Source organism: Anomaloglossus baeobatrachus, chromosome 11 (assembly GCF_048569485.1).
Source record: "Anomaloglossus baeobatrachus isolate aAnoBae1 chromosome 11, aAnoBae1.hap1, whole genome shotgun sequence".
Taxonomy (NCBI): Eukaryota; Metazoa; Chordata; class Amphibia; order Anura; family Aromobatidae; genus Anomaloglossus; species Anomaloglossus baeobatrachus.
In genome coordinates this window covers 101,387,831-101,401,653 of record NC_134363.1, presented here as the reverse complement: position 1 = coordinate 101,401,653, position 13,823 = coordinate 101,387,831, and the positions used below count along the sequence as shown (strand labels likewise).

Here is a 13,823-nt window from a genome sequence, read left to right as displayed (position 1 = left end):
CATAACCATAGTGCTGCAGGCAACATACAAAACAGAGCAGCAGCAGAGAGATAATTCTGGAACAGATGTAAGACGGTGATCTACGGTCGTTTATGGTTGGGAATGTACAGACTTTCATGGTGTACCCAGTATGTCCAATGTCGCAAAGAAGTTAAAATACATATTTGCTGATGGATTTATTTAAAATTGCAAAATGTGAAATCAGCAGCAAAATTTGTGTGTTAACAAATGGATTTCAGCTGCAGGTTTATTGCAGATATTTTTCCTGCCCTGTGAGAACTCACTTTTAGGACACAGTCACACATCTGTGCCCATTTATAATCAATGTAAGGCCTGCGACACACATCCGTGCCGCCGGCACGTGTTTGTCAGTTTTTACACGTTCTGGCGGCACGGAGACACGTTCAGCAATGCTACCCTATTGTAGCAGGCACACACACGTAAAACCACACGGAACGGGTGTCCGTGTGCGTTTGTACGTGTGTGCGTTTGTCAAAGCGCTGACATGTCAGTGTTTTCTCCCGCAGCACGGGTGTCACATGGCCCGCACCCGTACCACACGGGTGTAGTGTGGATGCGGTCCCGTGTGACACGCGCCGGAGAAAACACACGTGTCAGAGAAAAAAAAAAAACAAAAAAACATTTACTCACCTTCTCCTGCCCTCCTGTCTCTGCCGCTGCTGCCTCTTGCTGCCGACCACCGCTCATTAATTTCATAGAATATTCACTTCACTGCCTGGCAGCAGCGGGGAGAAGGGAGGGCTGGAGACTGAGGATCAGCACCCTGGACAGCAGCGCGGACAGCAGGAAGGATCAGGTGAGTATGTAAATTACCGGTTCTACGTGTGCTATCGCTGATAGTACACGTACCAGACACGTACTTACCTGCACGCAACACGCAGGGGAAATACGTGTCTCTCGGCACGTGTGTGATTTTCACGTGAGTGTGGCAGAGGCCTAAGGCTGCTTTCACACCTCCGGCTTTAGCAGTGAGGCTAAATCCGGCTCTAAAACCTATGCAACAGATGCGGCGAAAAAAACGCATCCTTTGCATACGTTTTTACATTCGGCCCGTCCGGTTTTTGCCGGTTGCGGCACGCTACTGAGCATGCGCAGTGCAAAAAAACCGCATGCGGCGGCCGGATGCGGTTTTTGCAACATCACGCCGCATCCGGCGTCCATAGACATGCATTGGAAAAAGCGCTGCATCGGCCGGATGCGGCGCAATGTGGTTTTTTTTGCCGGACAAAAAAACGTGCCAGGCAACGTTCCATCCGGCCGCCGCATGGGCTAAATATGCCGCATCCGGCAAAAAACGGACCAAACGCAAGTCCATGTGGCACAATCCGGCACTAATGAAAGTCTATGTGGAAAAAACGCAACCGGCGGCAAAAAAAAAAAACCAGTTGCGTTTTTTTCTTCAAAGAGCCGGACAGCACGGATGTGTGAAAGCAGCCTAAAGTGTCTAAATTATTTTTCCATTGAATCATTAATAATGGATCACAGTGAAAAATGGATGAACACTGACGTACAAAGTAGGTGTTCCATGTTTTGTCCATTTTATACAGATACCAATGTGTGAAACAGATCTGCAAAAAGCATTAACATAGGACGTGCTCGAGTCTCATGATCCATTGTTGGAACAAACATGCGTGAGGATCAATGACTCTATACGGCTATGGTACAAGTGATGCCCAAGAAAAAAAAAAAAAATAGCCAGCACACGGACACGTTACATGTATGTGTGAATGCAGCCTTAGGCCAGATATGACATATCTTACACACAGACCATGCACGCAGCACAGAGCCAGGCACCAGCGTCCTGCTCAGAGCTAACTGCCTGATAACACATAAGAGGCAGTGAGATCATTTCAGGAGAACTGTTATCTCATATTGTGTTTTCTGTATTCTCTCTTAGGCTACTTTCACACATCCGGTTTGAGCCGTGCGGCTCAATCCGGCTGTGAAACCTATGCAACGGATGCGGTGAAAACACCGCATCCTTTGCATAAGTTTTTACATGCGGCCGGTCCGTTTTTTTCCGGTTGCGGCACGCTACTGAGCATGCGCAGTGGAAAAAACCGCATGCGGCGGCCGGATGCGTTTTTTCCGCATCGCGCCGCATCCGGCATCCATAGGCATGCATTGAAAATGCGCCGCAGCGGCCGGATGCGGCGCGATGCGGTTTTTTTTTGCCGGAGCAAAAAACGTTGCAGGGAACGTTCTATCCGGCCGCCGCATTTATTTATTTTGCCGCATCCGGAAAAAAACGGATGCACCGCAAAGCCATCAGGTACAATCCGGTTACAATGCAAGTCTATGGGGATAAACCGGATGCGATACCGGATCCGGTTTACCCGTTTTTTTCCGGATTGTACCTGATGGGAAAAAACTGATGTGTGAAAGTAGCCTTAAGTGTCCTCCCCTGCCCAGGAGCTGTGGTATGATCAGACCATATCCCTGTACAGTCAGACATGACCATTACACAGTACACAGCAGGGGCACATATATAACATTTTCTCAGCACAGAAACATTTTATATAACATCTGATTGTGAAATTATTATTATTCCAAAATCTATTGATAAATGCTTTAACGACTGTGGGCGGTAAAATTACGTCCTAGAGGTTATAGTGTTAATCCCCATGGGCTGCTGCAAGCAGACTGCGGCGATCAGCACACGTCACCTGATTTGTACAGCTGACATGTGTGCCTGCCAGGCACGAGTGGAATCGCATTCAGCCCGTGCCTTTTAACCCCTTAAATGGCACTGTCGATATGTGACAGCGCCATTATAATTGAGATCGCGCTAAAACTTTACTTACAGGCAGATAGCGAAAGTCACGTGACGTGATCACGTGGATCTGGTGGTTTTCAATGTAACGCAGGGTCATGTGATGACTCCTGTAGCTCACATGACTCAGGTCCTTTTAAGTAACAGTTGAATACTGGCTGTTACAAGAGATGATCATTTCTCCTGGTTTGAGTGGTACTGCTCTGATCGCGAGAAATGAATGAGCGATCAGACAGCTGATCCTTATAGCCCCCTGACTGAACTAGTAAAATAAAAAAAAGTTTAAACAAAGTTTTGAAAAATTAAAAAAATAAAAAAACCTTAAAAGTTCAAATCATTTCCCTTTCACCCCATTGAAAAAAAGGATTAAACAATAGAAAATACACCACATTTGGTATCGCCGAGTTCATAAATGGTCCGATCAAATATAAAATCAATAAATCTGATCAGTAAACGGCATAGCAGCAAAAAAATTCCAAACACCAAAATTATGTTTTTTGGTTGCCACAAATTTTGCACAAAATGTAATATCAGGTGATCAAAACGTAGCATCTGCGCAAAAATTGTACAGTTAAAAACGTCAGCCTGAGACGCAAAAAATAAATCACTGAGTCATAGATCCCAAAAGATGAGAACGCTACGGGTCGTGAAAAATGACGCAAAACATGCGCCACTTTTTTCGGACAAACTTCTGACTTTTTTATTCCTTTGATAAAAGTAAATCTATGTTTGGCGTCTACGAACTCACACCGACCTGAGACATCATACGACACATCAGTTTTACCATACAGTGAACACAGTGAATAAAATATATCTTAAAAACAATAGTGCAATCACAGTTTTTTGCAATTTTTCCGCATTTGGATTTTTTTTGCCGTTTTCCAGTACACTATATGGTAAAACTCATGGTTTCCTTTAAAAGTACAAATCGTCCCACAAAAAACTGCCCTCACATGACCATATTGACTGAAAAATAAAACAGTTACGTCTCTCAGAAGAAGAATGGCGAAAAAAAAACAAAAAAACGGAAAGAGCAAAATTGGCTGGTCATGAAGGGGTTAATATGAACTTTGGGGTCCTTGTTGTGCTGTAAATACATTTGGAGCCAATCAGACGCCTTCCTGATGGTTCTGCATGATGGATAGGTATCTGCCTGTATTTCTCAGCATTAAGGACACCATTAATCCTGATCAAATCCCAACTCCTTTTGCCAAATTACAGCCCTAAACTTGTAATGAACCCCCACTATGCTTCACACTGTTCTACGGACACAGTCTATCACTCTAAGACTCTTTTGCAACAAACTGCCTTCTGCTACAGCCAAATATTTCAGATTTTGAAATATTTGGCTGTGGACATTTTTCTATACCTCGTTTCCTATGTTTTCATGCATGGGTGAGCCACGTGACTTTTCTTCCACGTGGAAAGTAGGTTTTTTGACTGCAACTCTTCCATAAAGAGCACTTTTGGCCAAAATCCTCCAAACAGCAAGTAGGTTTAGCTGGATTCCACTGGTTGCTGCCAGTTCTGAGCTGATGGTACTGCTGGACTTCTTGCAATTTTGAAGGGAAGTAATAAACATGTGCGTTTCATCTACTGCACTAAGTATACTTGGTGACTTTTGAGGGCCAAATAATTGAATAAGGAAAGCGTCTGTCTGGTTCCCAATTATTTCTGAAGCAGAACGATCCCAAACATACAGCTAATGTCATTAAGAACTATCTTCAGCATAAAGAGGAACAAGGAGTCCTGGAAGTGATGATATGGCACCACGGCGTTATGATCTCAACATAATCAATTTTGACAAGCTTCATACACAGAAAATCTGTGGTTAGCAGTGAAAGGCGAGCACCAAAATGTTCGGTGCTCGATTCAAGCAGGCAAGACGCTCTGAAAGTGCTATTCTTGAGTAACGAGTATAATGGAAGTCACTGATTGGGCATTTCAGCTCTATGCCCACATACAACAGGCATACACAGAGCATTTCTAGGGGAAGGGCGTTGTTTTGTTGTTTTTTTGATACATTACATCCAAACATGTTGTTTCAATCTCAGTAAGAGCCATTCAGGGACTGCAATTGGCTCTTCCTGGGAAACCTGTACACATCATGCACTGAAGTGAGCCTACGCTTTGGTGTTCGTTGTTTCACGGATGACACGTCCGAGCACCCGTGATACTCGGCAGAGCACCGCAAGTACCCCGATGCACGATCAAGTACTGAACAGTGCCGAGCATGCTCCCTCAACACTTGTGATTAGATCTCCAAGATGTTTAGTACAACCTACCTGTTCAGTTCCTACAAATAAGCAAGTGGACCTAGAAAAACTGAAGGCAAAGTGCAGTGACATGAAATAGTGATTTGATTTAGGTTTCACTTTTGCATTTTGTTGATTGCTGACAATAAGCTATTCACATTTCTATTTTTGAAAGCATTCTAAAACTTTTGCAGTTCTGTATAGTTTAACGTGATCCAATTAATTTCAAAATAACTACCATCTGTTCTGATGCTTCCAACTTGAGGTACTTTTTGATAAAGTCCATAAGACCCTGCACTGTTCGCGTTCTCTCAATAGTCCACTTCTTATTCTTCATTATTGGTGTATCGCCAACAGCCTTCAGCAAGACGTCAACTGGGGGGGAGAAAAAAAAAAAAGTGTTAGTTTTTGACTATATGTAAACTTATTTGGAGAGCTTTTCCTGCCCCACATCTCCCACTTAATTATGGTCCCAATTCATCAAGATGCTGATCTTCAACCAGTCTTTATGAAGAGTACCCCGACTCATTAAAGGGAACATGTCACCAGTTTGTGAGTGGCTGAGCAAATGCCACTGCACAGGCGCAGGAGATCATTTCACTATGTAGATGACACAGGACGCGTCATCCACGTTAACCAAGCTGCATGACAGAGATTATGAGCAGAGAGGAGTCACTGCAGGGGTAAGATATATAGCGCACTGAATGCTGCTGCTCATCATGAATTTGATGAGAGGCGGTTGCCATACCCTCATCACGCCTCAGCTGTGCCCACGTCGTCAGAGATAGGCAAAAGTGGAGTGAGCACACACAAAAAAAAAAAATAATAAATTCACAATATATATATATATATATATATATATATATATATATATATATATATATATATATATATATATATATATATATATATATATATATATATATATATATATATATATATGAGTGCAGCCTCAAGTTGCACAAAAAGTTTACGACTTATAAAAAATTTACAAGCCACAATTCTGGGTAAAAGTCTTTCATGATTTTGGCCCTTAGTTTGCAATATGGTTAGAGGTCATGCGTAATCTTCTACAGAAATCAACAATATTAGAGCCGGATTGTCTAATAAGCAGCCATGTGACCAATTACAAACCATGAAAAAAAATAGCAGAATCTAACAGTTTCATTTATTCAGATCAAAACCATATCTAATGTGGGTCCACAAAAACAGGAGATAACATAGCTATGTTATGTTCACACATTGATTTGTTTGCTGTGTTTTTTTTCTTGCAGTCAAAACCTGCCCTCTTGGCTGTAAAAAAAAAAAAACCAAAAAAACACGGTTTACGAAAATATGTAATTTGCCTAGAGTACACATTTCATAACATTTGTTTCATCCCCCCAAAAAAATCAAAAATGTGTTTTTTGCACTTTCATTGCTTTCTATGGTGAAAAAACGCTGCAAAATTGACCTGCTGCAGATTTAAAAAAGTAGTTTTCCAACTCAGCCAAGAAAAAAAAAAAAAGCAATTAGAATATTTTTCAGATTATAAGAGTCACTTTCTCTCCCAAAAACATGGGTTGAAAATGAGTGGTGCGTCTTATAAGCCGAATGTAGCTTATACGGGGGTGCTGGAGAGTGGTCACAGGAGGCAGGGGCGATACCGCGTGCTGTGCTATGGGCGGTGCGCTGTGCTTCAGGAAGTGAGGCAGGGGCCACCATTCTGAAAAGTCTGTTGGCGTTGCGGGCTTCAAATCATGGTGCCCGGAGTCTTGGCTCAAGATCTTATCTGTGCAAGCGCCGCCTCTGACCCATTGATCTCCCAGCGCATACTTAAGGAAAATGGTGACCGGAAGAGATGCGTGCACAGATGAGATCTTGGCTTGTGATTGAGCCAATATCTCACTCTGCACACGTGCCAACTGCGGGCGCCATTTCTTTGAAGCCTGCACCACTGCTAGTTTCTGGATGTTCCTCAACCCTCACAGTGCCCGCATCAAGAATCTGGGACACCCACTGCACCACCCACAGCATCGCCCTACTCAGAACCGCCCCTTCCTCTTGTGACCCCGCTCCACCACCGCTGCCGCCTCCCCCCGGTAAGACACCACCGAATTATAAAAAGGACCCCATATTTTTTTCTCTCTCTAAATTTGGGGTGCACGTTATAAAATGAAAAATACGGTATGTGCATGTGGTTCTTAAAATCTCAGCTTTTGCAGATACTGTAAAAAGCAGCTTTTAATTTGCATAAGAAATACTGCAAAAATGCACTGCGTGAACATGGCCTAAAGGAGTTTTTAGAGGAGAAACAGAGTAACAAGCCTCCAAATCTCAAAACTACTCAAAGAAACTGAGTTTCTGCTCAGTTTCTGCAACAAAAACTCGAGTAAGGGCGCAGTGTGCACATAGCCTTAGAGCAGAAGTCCCCAACCTGTAGCTTGGGAGCCACGTGTTACTCGTGGACCCTGTGATGTATGGCTCGTTGCGGTCTGCCAGCATTAGCACCAAGTCTAGCAAACAGCTATGAAGAGAAGGTCCTCAGAGAGTGATTTTTGGGAGTAGTTCCACACAGAAGAGCATATTTAGATGGTCATATACTGGGACAACAGATAATTATGGAAAGCTGCAGATAAGGCTGGAGTCACACTTGCATTTCACTCACGCAAGGATCACATCACTCGGACCGTGCAGCTTCTCTCCTGACAGAAGTAGAAATATGTGAAGCCGGCAGGCTCCTGTTGATGCGAGACTACTGAATGGGGTAAAGTGGGCACTCCCAGATATAAGTATCCTGCCTTTAAGGGACGGGGGCACAAAGTTCACAATGTGCTCTTTGCACGGAAGCTTTGATGTTTTTACTCCGGGTTCTCGGTGTCTCTACTGTGAGGCTGCGTGTACACACTGCAGAAAATTTCTGAACCTCAAAACTGCACCTTGTGGCAGAAAAACGCACCTCTGGCCAAAACTAAACGCATAAAAAACGCACGCGTTTTGGTGCGTTTCTATCCCCGTGTTTCACGGTCAATGACAAAACGCAGAAAAGTAGCGACATGCTGCTTCTTTTTTTTCTGCAACCAAAACTGCAGGCAAAAAAGAAGTAACGTGCTAACAGCCTTTCTGAAATCTGAGACTTTGCTGGGGACAGACTGCATGCAGTTTAGGGCCACAAACTGCACCCAAAAATGCGACAAAAAAAAATGCACTGTGCGCACAGGGTCTGAGGGTAGTGGGCACTGAATGTGGCTCATTACCATCTCTCAGAGTGTCTCTCAAGGTAAAAAAAAAAAAAAATTGGGGAACATCAAAATGCTGTGAAGAAGAGAGGTAGGGACTCCGCACCAATGCCAAAAACAAATATATGTATATAAAAAAAAGAAACTTTATTGAATCATATTAAAAGATAAAAACATCGACTGTTCCATAAAAACGTCATAGGCTTGACGCGTTTCGGACAGCAAAAATATTAAGTAAAGTCCTTAATCATAAGCATAAAAACTATGTGGAACCAAGCATATAAAGCTTACCAAGACAAAACATTAGACAGGGATGTAGTCCCAAAGAATGCAAATTCCGAACGTTCATTACATGAATTTTTTTTAATATATGTTATAAACACTCTCATCAGCACTTTATAATATATATATATATATATTATATATATATATAAAAATTATTATTATATATATATATATATATATATATATATATATATATATATATATATATATATATATATATATATATATATATATATATATATATATATATATAAATTAAGAGTGCTGATGAGCGTGTTTATAATATATTAAAAAAATTCATGTAATGAACATTCGGAATCAGCAGCTTCTATTTCTATATTAAATATTCCTGTATATGTGTGTGTGTGAGAATAAAACAAAAAGGGAGGAAAAAAAAGGAATGAATGAAATTTGACTTTATCCAATCCGTATATCAATTGTTTCCGTATTAGAAACGTGTAACTTGTTCCATTTAAATCTTATGTGTGACATAAAATATGAACGATGTTGGTAGTTATATGATGTCACATATGGTCCACTGTGTCATCTGCCATACCATGTTATATATTCATATGTAAAAGGGATTCTGGATGCAGTACTTAAAACTATAAATGCTATTGTGTGTATTAAATATATGTTTGCAAACAGGATACACCTCCTCAAAAACAATATGTAAAAATATATAGAATTAAAAACTCTGGAAAAGCTAGAAATTAGTATATTATTACTTCTATATCGTGGCCAATGGACCCATTTTGATTGCAATCTTCCATATAATGTATTATGTAAAATTTCAGATATATGTCCAGAAAATTATGCGATTATATGCAATATTCAAAAAGTGGATGTTACTATAAAGCTTGTGCATACAACTGTGTATCCGCAAGTAAAATGTACCCTCTAAAATGAGGAATATAGGTGTCGCGGGCGGAGGAGGGGACGCCGCGCTCTCCCTCTGCTCGGGTCCGGCGGGCACTGCGGCCTGCTGCTGCCGCTGCTCGGTGGCTCGAGCGATGGGCCGGATCCCGGGAACTCGAGCGGCGCTCCTCGCCCGTGAGTGAAAGGGGTTGTTTTTGGGTGTGGGGATTGTTTATTGTCCGTGACGCCACCCACGGTTGTGGTGATTTGTTGGCACCACCGCTGCTCTGTATGGGGATCCCGGGAAGGATGGTATGGAGCAGCCAGTTGTTGTGTTGCCCCTCCGTGGGTAGGGGTTGGTGATCCCGGGGCCCAGTGATGGGTTGGGAGGTGCAGGGCTTGGTGGGCACAGGGACGCGGGGGCAGCGCTGTGCCTTGCGGCACTGTGGTACTCACTCAGCCTGAGACGATGACACAGTTCTCGGTAAAACACACGGCTGGAAAGACGGTTCCCACGGACGGCTGCACTTGCTTTCCCCAGTAGGTGACGGTCCCTCTGTCCTGCACCTAAGTTGACAATGGTTGCGATGGGTTCCCACCGGTAACCCGCTCCCCGGCTTGGATATGGGCCGGAGGAGCCCTACTTTGCCCGCAGGCGCTGGCCCTGAGAAACTGGTGCCCTGGCGGTGGCGGTGTCTCTCCTCAATGGTTGGACTGTTGCCTTCAGTCGGGACTTGGTTGTTTGGAGACAGACGTCCCCTTCACTGACGGATTCGGCAAATTTACGGCGACTCCTAGCCTTGCCGGGGTCCGAGAGGCCCCTGCCCTGGTGCTGACTGTTCTTCGTATACTGCTCCAGACCGCCGGGCCACCACCCGTCCGCGGTCCTTCCAGCAACCTCCGAGCAGTCCCCCTCCAGACTGTCACCGCCGTTTGCTGACCTTGCTGACACTGTCCAGGCACACAGCCACGGACCAACTTCAGGCTTTCTTACTGACACTTTTACTCTTTCTTCTGCTCCTCTGCTACTTCACTTCCACTTCACTTAGCTCCTCTCACTTTCACTTCCCTCGCATGACTCCACTCTAGCCCTCAGCTAGACTTCAACTGCTCGTTTCTTCCCGCCTCCAGGGCTGTGTCCTCCTCGGTGGGCGGAGCCAACCGCGTGGCCCACCCCCTGGTGTGAACATCAGCCCCTGGAGGAAGGCAACAAAGATTTTGGTAGCCTTGGTGTTCCTAACTGGGGTGTAGGGTGTGGTGGTGTGATGTGACCTGTGACCCCTGGCTTGCCCAGGGCGTCACATAGGTATCTGTGAGATTTAATAAAATCTCAGGAGAGGACTATTTATTAACATTGTTCATATTTTGTCACACGAGATTATAAATGGAACAATTTACACATTTCTAATACGGAAACATTTGATATACTGATTGGATAAAGTCAAATTTCATTCATCCTTTTTTCCTTTTTGTTTCATTCTCACACACATATATACAAATTGTCTCTCCAGTAAAGGAGACAAACTCTAGCACAGCGCCACCTATTGGAAGTAGCGATCCTAAAAGTCACAAGTGGATTTTCAACAATCCTTTGCAATATGACTCAGGATATATAAGCCAGATCAGAATCCCAATTTGCAGACACGGTGTTTCGGGGTGCTTGCCATACAGGAATATGTAATATAGAAATAGCGGCTGCTGATTCCGAACGTTCATTACATGAATTTAATATGTTATAAACACGCTCATCAGCACTCTTTATTATATATATATATATATATATATATATATATATATATATATATATATATATATATATATATAAATATAAATACTGTCTTATATTTTTTTTTTCCCCTCGAAAAAAGAGCTAGGTCTTATTTGGGGGAGGGTGTGTGTGTGCCTTATTCTCAAGGAGACATGGTTGGGGATAAGTTTACCCCCCACAAAAAGCAGACCCTCCCCCCCCATCCCGGGATCGTCATACTTACCAGCCCAGGGCATCTGTATGGCTCCTAGATCCTCCTGTGATCTCCCAGCAGGTGTGCTGCATGCCTCCCCTGCGTCTGGCCGACATCAGATCACACACACACATCACTTCTCCCTGTGATCTCCCTGCAGCTGTGCCCCCCTGCGTCTGGCCGACACTCACATCAGAACAGTCACAGATCAGAAGAGTCACACATCAGACAGCAAACGCAAACACACACACACACACACACACACACACACACACACAACCACTTCTCCCTGTGCGCTCCTGTGGGCGGTCCCAGCAGCTGTGCTTCACGCCGTCCTCCTCTGCCTCCTGCCGACACACAGATCCGATCGCATACATTCTCACACACACACACACGAGCGCGCACACACACACACACACACACACACAACATCCGGAGATACCACATGATTCCGGCCATGTGATCCTCGGCAGGTCCTGGAAGATCACTGCTCGCACAGTATCACCGCCGAGAAGCAAGCGATATCGCTGGATTTTGTGTGTGGATGCGATCTGATATGTGTGTGTGTGTGTGTGTGTGTGTGTGTGTGTGTGTGTGTGTGTGTGTGTGTGTGTGTGTGTTCCGCCGTAGGACCTTGATGTGCTCACCTGCTCCCGGTCGGCGTCTGGTAAGTATGATCGGGGGTCTTCTTTCTTTTCTCTTCTGGGGGTGCCCGCTATCTATAACGAAGTGTCCTGCAGTGTCTTTAACTCTTTCACCGCTGCATGACACTTCATTATTGACCGCGGCTAGGTCTTATTTTCAGGGGATGTCTTATATTAAAGCTTCCCTGAAAACTCCTGGGGGGGAGGGGGGGTCTTATTTTCGGGGGAGGTCTTATTATTGGGGAAACACGATAGAGAGAGATATAGACATAGATATATATATATATAGATAGAGATTATATATATATATATATATATATATATATATATATATATATATATATATATATATATATATATATATATATATATATATAATCTTTTGCAGTTATTATTTTTGTTTATTCATTTATTTTTTATATTATTTTGTTATACACATGGGTCACCCATTCAAGGGTTAATATTCCACCTTCCTACATCCTGTTTCTCTCATTTGCATTCTTTGGGACTACATCCTTTTCTTGTCTAATGTTTTGTCTTGGTAAGCTTTATATGCTTGGTTCCACATAGTTTTTATGCTTATGATTTAGGACTTTACTTTATATTTTTACTGTCCAAAACGCGTCAAGCCTATGACGTTTTTTATGGAACAGTCGATGTTTTGATCTTTTAATATGATTCAATAAAGTTTCTTTTTTTATATAAATATTTTTTTTGGCATTGGTGCGGAGTCCCTACCTCTCTTATTCACAACTCTATTTACGGACCTGCCTGTCTGGTGGACTATGTGCACCCCGCTGGAAGTGAACATCAAAATGCGCCTCTCAGTAGAGGAGGCAATGGGAGGCTAACAGACCATTAGGTAGAGTGACTATGACAAATGTACTGTATTGTCACATTTCAGTAGCAGGGTGGAGGGCCGCTTTAAAAGGGAACTTGTGAGGTGCAATAGGCACCCAGGATCACGAGCAGTTCTGAGTGTATATTGCTAATCCCTGCCTAACCGTCCCTGTATACACTAGCACAGATAAAGGATGTGTAGAAAAAGTATTTCTATATATTTTTTTATTTTATGCTACTGAGGCCAGGGACTAGTCCCTGTGGGTGTGCTAACATGCTAATGAATGCGCAGCGTCAAGAGGATGGTCGCACTCACCTTTCTGTTGCCACTGCGTCCGACTCCTGGATTTCGACTCAATGCGCATGACCCCAGACTTTCGATCATGCGACTATGAAGCAGTTTGTACGAGTCCTGGCTTCAAACCTATGTAGTGCGAATGACCGAACGTGCAGGGTCATGCGTACTGAGCCCAAATCCAGGACTCAAACGTGATGGCAGCGGTGAGTGAGATCATCCTCTGACACTGCACATTCTTTAGCATGTTAGCACACCCACAAATATGCTTTCTAAAGATCTCTATGCTACTAGATCTAGATGGAATTTTAGGAGGAATGAACCCCCATGCGCATTCCACTTGCAGTGAAGCTCTCAAGGGTGAGTGTTCATATGAGTCAAGAATACTGTTATATATCTGAAATAACCGATAATCTTCTTACCAATTATGGAGCAGAGAGAACAAGTCTCTAGGGTGGATGTGGGAAAGTGCATCATTTTGAGTACATGGTGTGGAAGTAACAATATAGGACCTGTGATGGTAGCCAATGCGAGCGTGCACAACTACGTTGGCCTGAGCACAAGACATGCGGGGTAGCGAGATAGGACCTGCCGCAACTGCCAGTGCACATGCAGCACACTAGTGGGGATGACCATGCATAATCCCTAGTACATTTTGGTGCGCATGTGTGGG

General features: G+C 43.5%; 1 protein-coding gene across 1 annotated transcript in view; it reads right to left on the bottom strand.

Moving 5' to 3' along the window:
- Positions 1 to 13,823, bottom strand: part of ATG12 (autophagy related 12) — a 90,460-nt gene that overhangs the window by 15,478 nt on the left and 61,159 nt on the right. The window contains exon 2 of the mRNA XM_075328860.1: positions 5,288 to 5,424. Within this exon, the coding sequence (XP_075184975.1) occupies positions 5,288 to 5,424 (137 nt within the window). The remainder of the gene's footprint in view (positions 1 to 5,287; positions 5,425 to 13,823) is intronic.